Source organism: Coregonus lavaretus (genome assembly GCF_964263955.1).
Source record: "Coregonus lavaretus genome assembly, contig: HAP1_SCAFFOLD_361, whole genome shotgun sequence".
In the NCBI taxonomy this organism is placed as follows: domain Eukaryota; kingdom Metazoa; phylum Chordata; class Actinopteri; order Salmoniformes; family Salmonidae; genus Coregonus; species Coregonus lavaretus.
This window is the reverse complement of record NW_028165982.1, coordinates 198,434-210,761: the sequence shown is the minus strand read 5'-3', so window position 1 is coordinate 210,761 and position 12,328 is coordinate 198,434. Positions and strand designations below refer to the sequence as shown.

Here is a 12,328-nt window from a genome sequence, read left to right as displayed (position 1 = left end):
TCCCACTGGCTATCATAAGTTGAATGCACCAATTTGTAAGTCGCTCTGGATAAGAGCGTCTGCTAAATGATGTAAATGTAATGTGGTGCTATGTAGTGCTATTTACATTTTAGTCATTTAGCAGACGCTCTTATCCAGAGAATCTCTGCTACTTTTATGGTTTTAAATGATGTCATAAATGTTTAGATACGAAGAAACACTGTGCTGCCCTCTTCATAGACCTGTCCAAGGCTTTCGAACCTGTGGATCACACCTTACTTGTTCAGAAACTCTCTACGATTGGCTTAGATCGGGCTGGGTTGAGAATTATTTAAAAGATAGAACACAGTGTGTACTTACTGATGGCGTTAAATCAGGATTTCTAGACAGAACAAAAGGTGTCCCACCGGGTTCGATTCTTGGTCCAGTTCTTTTCACTATTTATATTAACAGCATTGGTCCGTCTGTACAAACCTGTAACTTTCATCTGTACGCAGATGACCCTGTTGTATACGCTACTGCCCCTACGGCAGCTCAGGCTCCGCCCCCTACGGCAGCTCAGGCTCCGCCCCTACGGCAGCTCAGGCTCTGCCCCTACGGCAGCTCAGGCTCCGCCCCCTACGGCAGCTCAGGCTCCGCCCCTACGGCAGCTCAGACTCTGCCCCTACGGCAGCTCAGGCTCTGCCCCTACGGCAGCTCAGGCTCTGCCCCCTACGGCAGCTCAGGCTCTGCCCCCTACGGCAGCTCAGGCTCTGCCCCCTACGGCAGCTCAGGCTCTGCCCCCTACGGCAGCTCAGGCTCCGCCCCTACGGCAGCTCAGGCTCTGCCCCCTACGGCAGCTCAGGCTCCGCCCCTACGGCAGCTCAGGCTCCGCCCCTACGGCAGCTCAGGCTCCGCCCCTACGGCAGCTCAGGCTCCGCCCCTACGGCAGCTCAGGCTCCGCCCCTACGGCAGCTCAGGCTCCGCCCCTACGGCAGCTCAGGCTCCGCCCCTACGGCAGCTCAGGCTCTGCCCCCTACGGCAGCTCAGGCTCTGCCCCTACGGCAGCTCAGGCTCCGCCCCTACGGCAGCTCAGGCTCTGCCCCTACGGCAGCTCAGGCTCTGTTGACTCTTCAGTCTGCTTTTACTACCTTGCAGAAAGCCTCAGTTGACCTGAAGTTGGGACTAAATGCTGGTAAAACCAAGTACATGTTATTTCCAAATCATGTAATAATGTAACTGATGATTTGTGCATAAGTACATTAGATGGCGGCCCCCATTGATCGTGTCCCTGCTTTAAGAATTAAGATTATTTTCTTTTTCTATTCTAAATATATTCAAAAATCAGCTGGAGCATCAGGTGGGACCATTCTAGCCAAGGAGAGGGCAGATATGCTGTGAACAACAAGCACAACTCCAATATACAGTATTCTTTCTCAAAGTTGCCAGGATGTCACGTGTCCTACTTATATTCGATCAAATAAGCCATTACATGTTGTGTTAATGAAATCCGACGCTCTCTCATTGACCTCCATACAAAAGGAATCGCTTGATGAGCGAAAAAAAAAAAACGTCACCTGCTGGAGAAGACCAGATTTTGGCCCAGTTTCGCCTCTTCCGCTCTGCTGTAGCGGAACAATAATTTTAGGGGTACATTTGTGCGACTGTTTTGGCAGTGTGCCTACGTTTCCCAAACTGCACTGCGACGGTAAAAATCCGCCATATTGAAATCTCCAGAACGGGAACGCGCTGACCGGATCGTCTGTATCCACAACACAACATGTAAGTACATAAACAAAGACGTTTCGGCGATATTTGATTGTTTTTCAGCTTCGTCGCTAGACGACTACAGTGACGGTAAAACAAGGGTGGACCAGATAATGGTACATTGAACAACAGATTGCTTGTATATTTTAGTGCGTCGTTGATTGGTCGTGAGGCTCCGGCGCAGCAGAACTAGTAGCTAACCTTAGCTAGCCTTAACTAGCCAGCCTTTCTGTGTTTTATTTCTTGTGATAGTGTAGAATAAATGCATAAAACGCCTTCTGTCTTGTTGCGCATAGACATTATGCATAGATATGATTAGAAGTAAAACGTTCAATGCTATATAGCATATTTTATCCAGGCGATTCTGTATGCGCACATCTGTAACGTTAGCAGCCAGAATCCAACACAAAGACAAATGGGGAAGCTAACTGCCTAGCTCTGCTAATGCTCTGCTAGCTAGCTAATAATGTATTGTTACAATGTCTGGGACAAAAAACAGGATATATAAAATACAATTAATTTTTAAGACGGTTGCCTCCCAAAATATATTTCAGTATGCATTGGTATGATTGTACTCCAGGTTGCTAGTTAATTAATGTGCTTTTGGAGGCAAACAAAAGGAATCTTAGCTAACTGTCAAACCATCAGATGCTGTCAAAGGGAAATTCCATGGTAACAGAGTGATGATGCTGAGACTTTAACAGGGATGTCATATAAAAACTAATGGTTGCAAAGTTAAACAAACCATACAACTCTATGCACAATGACTACTTTTAACAATTTCCACAGAACATTTAACAAACACATTTACTTGAAGAACAGTGCAGACGCAAAGTTTGGTAACAGAAATAATGACAGTTTGTGATGTTTTTTTTCCCATAATTATTTTACCAAACTTTGCATCTGCAACAAAACAAACATTGATTTGACATGACTGCGATGTTGAAATTATTGTAGTTTTTGGGTCCTCTGATCTAGCTACCTATTATTATTAATTAATATCTAATCAATTTATCTGTTTATATTTTCTGCACATAAAATCAAACATTTTGTTAAATGGTGCTGACCAACAGTAAGTGGGAAAGGGAGAGAGAGAGCGAAAGAGGGATGGAGAGCGAAAGAGGGATGGAGAGAGATGGAGAGGGAAAGAGAGATGGATGTGTTTTTTGTCTGTTTTAATGATAATGTTTTTTTATTCCAGATTGGGACTATGACGCAGACAGTGCAGACCAATGGGGTGCAACCTCTCAGTAAGACATGGGAACTCAGTCTGTATGAGCTACAGAGGACTCCACAGGTAGGGGAGCACATTTAATGTAACACCTCTGTCTCTGAGCTACAGAGGACTCCACAGGTAGGGACCACATTTAATGTAACACCTCTGTCTCTGAGCTACAGAGGACTCCACAGGTAGGGGAGCACATTTAATGTAACACCTCTGTCTCTGAGCTACAGAGGACTCCACGGGTAGGGACCACATTTAATGTAACACCTCTGTCTCTGAGCTACAGAGGTTTCCACAGGTAGGGGAGCACATTTAATGTAACACCTCTGTCTCTGAGCTACAGAGGACTCCACAGGTAGGGACCACATTTAATGTAACACCTCTGTCTCTGAGCTACAGAGGTTTCCACAGGTAGGGACCACATTTAATGTAACACCTCTGTCTCTGAGCTACAGAGGTTTCCACAGGTAGTTATGAACTTCAATTTAAAGTTCATAACGTAGATTTGAGAGTTTGTGTCACAGATCAGTGCATTCGGAAAGTATTCAGACCCCTTGACTTTTTCCACATTTTGTTACGTTACAGCCTTATTCTAAAATTGATTAAATATTTTTTCACCCTCATCAATCTACACACAATACCACATATTGACAAAGCGAAAACAGTTTTTTATTAATTTTTGCACATTTATTAAAAATAAAAAACAGATACCGTATTCAGACCCTTTGCTATGAGACTCGAAATTGAGCTCAGGTGCATCCTGTTTCCATTGATCATCCTTGAGATGTTTCTACAACTTGATTGGAGTCCACCTGTGGTAAATTCAATTGATTGGACATGATTTGGAAAGGCAAGGGGTCTGAATACTTTGTGAATGCACTGTATTTGCTACAGACGCCTACTAGCATCATCATTAGGCTTAGGCCACCTAGTAGAGTAGTCTATATGATCCCCAGGGTGTCATTCATTTTGCAGCGGGTAGTAAAAACACATTGAAAACATGACAATAAATATACACCAATACAATATATTCACCAATATGTAGTAGTGCTGAGCAATTAGTGCTTTTTGACGTCGTTTCGGTCCGATGATTTAAACAAATAATCATGGATTTCGATTTCGTAAAAAAATATATATATATTTTATTAAATGCATTATGAAATAATGACATTACAATGATTTTAGAGCTTTTTTATGAAAATTCAAAATGCAAAACATAGAAAATATTCCAGTGTATCTGTCAGGTCCACATTGGGGAGAAGAAGAAAAATGTCAGCGTTTTAAACCATTTCACCTGCATTTTATATTGAAAGTCAAGTGTTTTTTTGCTTCAATAGAGTGGTCAGGGACGTGTTACTATAGTTTCCCTTCACAGAAAATACATTAGTGCAACACATTCGGCAGAAAATAGCTTCATTTTCATCACATGACAACAGAAGTGCAACGCTATTTGGCTGGCAGCCACACAGGTAGGGGTGCAGGAGGTCAGTGTGCAGGAGGTCAGTGAACAAGTAGGGGTGCAGGAGGTCAGTGAACAGGTGGTGGTGCAGGAGGTCAGTAAGGTATGTAGCCGCCAGCCCATTGAGTGCTTTATAGGTGAGCATGAGCAATTTAAGGATGATCCTGTATTGAACTGGGAGCCAGTGGGGGTGATGTGGGCTGGGAGCCAGTGGAGTTTGATGTGGGTGGGGGTGATGTGGACTGGGAGCCAGTGGAGTTTGATGTGGGTGGGGGTGATGTGGACTGGGAGCCAGTGGAGTTTGATGTGGGTGATGAGGGTGGGGGTGATGTGGGCTGGGAGCCAGTGGAGTTTGATGTGGGTGGGGGTGATGTGGACTGGGAGCCAGTGGAGTTTGATGTGGGTGGGGGTGATGTGGACTGGGAGCCAGTGGAGTTTGATGTGGGTGATGAGGGTGGGGGTGATGTGGACTGGGAGCCAGTGGAGTTTGATGAGGGTGGGGGTGATGTGGGCTGGGAGCCAGTGGAGTTTGATGTGGGTGATGAGGGTGGGGGTGATGTGGGCTGGGAGCCAGTGGAGTTTGATGTGGGTGGGGGTGATGTGGACTGGGAGCCAGTGGAGTTTGATGTGGGTGATGAGGGTGGGGGTGATGTGGGCTGGGAGCCAGTGGAGTTTGATGTGGGTGGGGGTGATGTGGACTGGGAGCCAGTGGAGTTTGATGTGGGTGGGGGTGATGTGGACTGGGAGCCAGTGGAGTTTGATGTGGGTGATGAGGGTGGGGGTGATGTGGGCTGGGAGCCAGTGGAGTTTGATGTGGGTGGGGGTGATGTGGACTGGGAGCCAGTGGAGTTTGATGTGGGTGGGGGTGATGTGGACTGGGAGCCAGTGGAGTTTGATGTGGGTGATGAGGGTGGGGGTGATGTGGACTGGGAGCCAGTGGAGTTTGATGTGGGTGGGGGTGATGTGGACTGGGAGCCAGTGGAGTTTGATGTGGGTGATGACGGTGGGGGTGATGTGGGCTGGGAGCCAGTGGAGTTTGATGTGGGTGGGGGTGATGTGGACTGGGAGCCAGTGGAGTTTGATGTGGGTGGGGGTGATGTGGACTGGGAGCCAGTGGAGTTTGATGTGGGTGATGAGGGTGGGGGTGATGTGGGCTGGGAGCCAGTGGAGTTTGATGAGGGTGGGGGTGATGTGGGCTGGGAGCCAGTGGAGTTTGATGTGGGTGATGAGGGTGGGGGTGATGTGGGCTGGGAGCCAGTGGAGGGTGATGTGGGTGGGGGTGATGTGGGCTGGGAGCCAGTGGAGTTTGATGTGGGTGGGGGTGATGTGGGCTGGGAGCCAGTGGAGTTTGATGAGGGTGATGAGGGTGGGGGTGATGTGGGCTGGGAGCCAGTGGAGGGTGATGTGGGTGGGGGTGATGTGGGCTGGGAGCCAGTGGAGGGTGATGAGAGTGGGGGTGATGTGGGCTGGGAGCCAGTGGAGGGTGATGAGAGTGTGGCTGATGTGGGCTGGGAGCCAGTGGAGTTTGATGAGGGTGGGGGTGATGTGGGCTGGGAGCCAGTGGAGGGTGATGAGGGTGGGGGTGATGTGGGCTGGGAGCCAGTGGAGGGTGATGTGGGTGATGAGGGTGATGTGGGTGATGAGGGTGGGGGTGATGTGGGCTGGGAGCCAGTGGAGGGTGATGAGGGTGATGTGGGTGATGAGGGTGGGGGTGATGTGGGCTGGGAGCCAGTGGAGGGTGATGAGGGTGGGGGTGATGTGGGCTGGGAGCCAGTGGAGGGTGATGGGGGTGATGTGGGTGGGGGTGATGTGGTCCCAAGGTCTGGTATATTACCTAGTTTTCATTGGATGACTTTATTATTTTGAATTCCTTAAAGTCATCATCTCTGCTCAGGCAGTAGCAGTCAGCCAGCCAGGCCAACAGTAAGTGGCCTAACCCAATTTGGACTCCAGACCAAAGGACACATTTCCACCGGTCTAATGTCCATTGCTCGTGTTTCTTGGCCCAAGTATGTCTCTTCTTCTTATTGGTGTCCTTTAGTAGTGGTTTCTTTGCAGCAAATCGACCATGAAGGCCTGATTCACACAGTCTCCTCTGAATATTTGATGTTGAGATGTGTCTGTGACTTGAACTCTGAAGCATTTATTTGGGCTGTAATTTCTGAGGCTGGTAACTCTAGTGATTTTATCCTCTGCAGCAGAGGTAACTCTGGGTCTTCCTTTCCTGTGGCGGTCCTCATGAGAGCCACTTTCATCATAGCGCTTGATGGTTTTTGCGACTGCACTTGAAGAAACTTTAAAATGTCTTTACATTTTCCTGATTCACTGACCTTCATGTCTTAAAGTAATTATGGACTGTCGTTTCTCTTTGCTTATTTGAGTTGTTCTTGCCATAATATGGACTTGGTCTTTTACCAAATAGGGCTATCTTCTGTATATCCCCGTACCTTGTCACAACACAACTGATTGGCTCAAGTGCATTAAGAAGGAAATCAATTCCACAAATTAACTTTTAGGAAGGCACACCTGTTAATTGTAATGCATTCCAGGTGACTACCTCATGAAGCTGGTTGAGAGAATGCCAAGAGTGTGCAAAGCTGTCATCAAGGCAAAGGGTGGCTATTTGAAGAATCAAATATATAAAATATATTTTGATTTGTTTAACACTTTTTTGGTTACTACATGATTCCATATGTGTTATTTCATAGTTCTGATGACTTCACTATTATTCTACAATGTAAAAATTAGGAAAAACCCTTGAATTAGTTGGTGTGTCCAAACATTTGAATGGTAGTGTATGTGACCAACCGGCTCGATTCGGTCTTGTGTAGCAAAATTTGAAATTGTGTTTTTTACATTGGATGAAAGTGGAGACTCAGAGCTAGAAAATGGTATATCATACACTACAGTTGAGGAACAATGGGAAAGTAATTATGCTTTGAAAGTTGATAAACTTGTAACCTTACTTTTGAGAAAATGACCCTTGAATGTTTTGGTACCTACTGGAGAGCTCTTCTTTGTCTCCACCCATTCAGCATCGTTCACACCCTTTAGCCCCACCCAGCTCTTTATGGATTCCCATGTGAGGCCATGTTCTAAACAACCAAAGATTTCAAGACTTAAGGCTGGTTTATACTACGGGTGTGTTCGTAAATTTAATCTGGAGTGCCAGAGTGTGCTCTGGGCGTTCGTAATCTCAGAGCGTTGTCAGATTGGCCGTTCGTAAATTCAGAGCGTTTCGCTCTCGGAGCGCACACTGGACGCTCTGGCCGAGGAGTAGGGTTGATCCGAGCGTTCTGGCCTAACAACAGCATTAACGTTGGCTAGCTTGCTAGCTACTTCCAGACACAAATGAGAGAACGGCTCACTGCCCATTACTCGCCCTAGCAGAGCTGGTTAGGCTGTGTTTATGTTATCCAGAGTGTTGGTGACTGCAACTGTGCTGCTGGCAACAATTTAATTACGCTTTTTTTTGCCAACGTTTACTGACACCGGCCATATTTAACGGGTGTTGAGCGTTCATAAATTCGTCAGTTATTCTGCGCTCTGGCACACTCAGATGAGAGTGCTCTGAAATCGGAGTAGATAGCCAGAGAGAATTTACCAGCTACGTCTATCGACAGTTGTCGCAGTGACATCATAAACATTCTATTGAAATAGTTACTTGCATAGTCTTTTGTTTAGACATGTAGCTAGCTAGCTAAACAATGAACCATGATCTCAACTCGTAACGGTATCCTGCATGAATCTGCAGGTAGCTAACCAACCAGGTTCAATGTTAGCTAGCTAACATTAGGCTATAACTAGCAATGCAAATGGCTCTGAGATACGAACAATATTACTACACAGATCATACACTTAAAGTTAGCTATCTAACCAGCCAGCTAACGTTAGCTAGTTAGCTAACAGTACACTAACTTGAAATGAAAACGACTTTCTGACAAAATTAGAAACGTGTAATATCTGAAAATGTAGCTAGCTAGACTATCTTACCCGTATACGTGGATGGACGCTTCTCCCTCTCTGTCACGGATGCCATGGTTGCCCTTAGTTTGAAGATGTAATCCGGAGCCTTCTGTGTTCTCTTTTCGACTCCGTCTGCATATTTGCAATCAAACGCCAGAATTTTCTTAATCTCCTTAGCTATCATACTCTAATTCCACTGATTTCAAAACTCGGTCCTCCAGAATGTGGAGAGCAACTCTTATGCAGTTCTACTATGTGATATATTTTTTAAAAAGCAGCGTTAGAAAGGATTACCTACATGTACTGACCAGCTCATATTATAAACAGAAGCAGCTACATGGCAGACCAATCCAAACTCATCTCTCGGCATGTCCAGCCCACTCATTATCTCAGCCAATCATGGCTAGCGGGAAGGTTGTTGTCTTTTTCCATGGCTAAACCAACTAGGCTCGTAATAACAATTTTATTCGTATTTACAGATGGCATACACGTTTGTTATTAAGGTACATGAAAGTTCACATATTCCAGAAGGCATTTCTGCCAAAAAAAGCATTTTGATAAAAAAAGTTTACATTTACATTTACATTTTAGTCATTTAGCAGACGCTCTTATCCAGAGCGACTTACATTTACGTTCAAATGCCTCTCCTGTGAAGTAGTGGCGCGCGACAAACGCCTAGTTTCCTGAAACGAGTCACATGACTAGTGTCTGGGATTCCCTCAGAATGGATGGCTCCTTATAAATGACTAGTGTCTGGGATTCCCTCAGAATGGATGGCTCCTTATAAATGACTAGTATCTGGGATTCCCTCAGAATGGATGGCTCCTTATAAATGACTAGTGTCTGGGATTCCCTCAGAATGGATGGCTCCTTATAAATGACTAGTGTCTGATACAGGTGACAAAGGTGAAAGTTCAGTTCATACCAATGATCCTGCTACTTAGTTTAACAATGTTACCTGTTCTTACTCTGTCTAGATTACCAAAACAGCAGATCATATTGAATATTAAAATGGATTCAATTAACGATCTGTAAAAGATGGTCATCAGCGTCTTATCCACCCTGAAACTGCTGAGTTTCCTCAGTATCCACATTGGCCTCAACCTTGTTTGCTGTCAGGGAAAGTGCCAAGATATTTGTATGGATCAACGGTAGGGCTGTGGCGGTAATACGGTCTAATCAACGGTAGGGCTGTGGCGGTAATACGGTCTAATCAACGGTAGGGCTGTGGCGGTAATACGGTCTAATCAACGGTAGGGCTGTGGCGGTAATACGGTCTAATCAACGGTAGGGCTGTGGTGGTAATACGGTCTAATCAACGGTAGGGCTGTGGCGGTAATACGGTCTAATCAACGGTAGGGCTGTGGCGGTAATACGGTCTAATCAACGGTAGGGCTGTGGTGGTAATACGGTCTAATCAACGGTAGGGGTGTGGTGGTAATACGGTCTAATCAACGGTAGGGGTGTGGTGGTAATACGGTCTAATCAACGGTAGGGCTGTGGCGGTAATACGGTCTAATCAACGGTAGGGCTGTGGTGGTAATACGGTCTAATCAACGGTAGGGCTGTGGCGGTAATACGGTCTAATCAACGGTAGGGCTGTGGCGGTAATACGGTCTAATCAACGGTAGGGCTGTGGCGGTAATACGGTCTAATCAACGGTAGGGGTGTGGTGGTAATACGGTCTAATCAACGGTAGGGGTGTGGTGGTAATACGGTCTAATCAACGGTAGGGCTGTGGCGGTAATACGGTCTAATCAACGGTAGGGGTGTGGCGGTAATACGGTCTAATCAACGGTAGGGGTGTGGTGGTAATACGGTCTAATCAACGGTAGGGGTGTGGTGGTAATACGGTCTAATCAACGGTAGGGCTGTGGCGGTAATACGGTCTAATCAACGGTAGGGGTGTGGCGGTAATACGGTCTAATCAACGGTAGGGCTGTGGTGGTAATACGGTCTAATCAACGGTAGGGCTGTGGCGGTAATACGGTCTAATCAACGGTAGGGGTGTGGTGGTAATACGGTCTAATCAACGGTAGGGCTGTGGCGGTAATACGGTCTAATCAACGGTAGGGGTGTGGTGGTAATACGGTCTAATCAACGGTAGGGCTGTGGTGGTAATACGGTCTAATCAACGGTAGGGCTGTGGTGGTAATACGGTCTAATCAACGGTAGGGCTGTGGCGGTAATACGGTCTAATCAACGGTAGGGCTGTGGTGGTAATACGGTCTAATCAACGGTAGGGCTGTGGTGGTAATACGGTCTAATCAACGGTAGGGCTGTGGCGGTAATACGGTCTAATCAACGGTAGGGCTGTGGCGGTAATACGGTCTAATCAACGGTAGGGCTGTGGCGGTAATACGGTCTAATCAACGGTAGGGCTGTGGTGGTAATACGGTCTAATCAACGGTAGGGCTGTGGCGGTAATACGGTATAATCAACGGTAGGGGTGTGGCGGTAATACGGTCTAATCAACGGTAGGGCTGTGGCGGTATTACGGTATAATCAAGTGTCTCCAATGGCTCACCATCTATCAGAGTGTATTGGTGGCAGTGAGCTCCTCTGGAAATCAATAGACATATCCTTAGTTTTGTTTACAAGTAGGAGCGGTCCATCCAAGAACCATCCAAGAAACTGCTCCACCACTGGGCCAGGGGGGCTGTCTTGGGGCCTACTGAGAGTTTGCACCTTAGGTCAATGGAATTGCTCCAGAGCGCTCCTAAACTCTGCCTAAATGGTGCTTCAGACGTGGTAAATCAAGTCTCTTATTATGATCAGTTACCCCTGTAGGAGGCCATAGAGAATATATGACCTGTACTGTAGGGTCATGGTTTGGTCTGTTTGTCCCCTGCAGGAGGCCATAGAGAATATATGACCTGTACTGTAGGGTCATGGTTTGGTCTGTTTGTCCCCTGCAGGAGGCCATAGAGAATATATGACCTGTACTGTAGGGTCATGGTTTGGTCTGTTTGTCCCCTGCAGGAGGCCATAGAGAATATATGACCTGTACTGTAGGGTCATGGTTTGGTCTGTTTGTCCCCTGTACAGGAGGCCATCACCGACGGCCTGGAGATAGCGGTGTCTCCCAGGAGCCTCCACAGTGAGCTGATGTGTCCCATCTGTCTGGACATGCTCAAGAACACCATGACAACCAAGGAGTGTCTGCACCGCTTCTGTGCCGACTGCATCATCACCGCCCTCAGATCAGGGTATGTTAGTATGTTCACTCAGTTTGAGTAAAAAACACCACCACATGCCACAACAACACCACCACATGCCACAACACCACCACCACATGCCACAACAACACCACCACATGCCACAACAACACCACCACATGCCACAACAACACCACCACATGCCACAACAACACCACCACATGCCACAACAACACCACCACATGCCACAACAACACCACCACATGCCACAACAACACCACCACATGCCACAACAACACCACCACATGCCGCAACAACACCACCACATGCCGCAACAACACCACCACATGCCGCAACAACACCACCACATGCCGCAACAACACCACCACATGCCGCAACAACACCACCACATGCCGCAACACCACCACCACATGCCGCAACACCACCACCACATGCCACAACACCACCACCACATGCCACAACACCACCACCACATGCCACAACACCACCACCACATGCCACAACACCACCACCACATGCCACAACACCACCACCACATGCCACAACAACACCACCACATGCCACAACAACACCACCACATGCCACAACAACACCACCACATGCCGCAACAACACCACCACATGCCGCAACAACACCACCACATGCCGCAACAACACCACCACATGCCGCAACAACACCACCACATGCCGCAACAACACCACCACATGCCGCAACAACACCACCACATGCCGCAACAACACCACCACATGCCGCAACAACACCACCACATGCCGC

At 47.2% G+C, this 12,328-nt stretch overlaps 1 protein-coding gene across 2 annotated transcripts in view; it reads left to right on the top strand.

Moving 5' to 3' along the window:
- Positions 1 to 12,328, top strand: part of LOC311115236 (E3 ubiquitin-protein ligase RING2-like) — a 139,881-nt gene that overhangs the window by 109,120 nt on the left and 18,433 nt on the right. Inside the window, exons 1-3 of one of the 2 annotated variants that reach the window (XM_084190432.1) lie at positions 1,704 to 1,740; positions 2,927 to 3,022; positions 11,424 to 11,584. In XM_084190432.1, the coding sequence (XP_084046558.1) occupies positions 2,936 to 3,022; positions 11,424 to 11,584 (248 nt within the window). In that variant the 5' untranslated portion in view covers positions 1,704 to 1,740; positions 2,927 to 2,935. Of the gene's footprint in view, positions 1 to 1,703; positions 1,741 to 2,926; positions 3,023 to 11,423; positions 11,585 to 12,328 lie in introns of those variants that run through there. The other variant, XM_084190431.1, reaches the window with a different exon arrangement.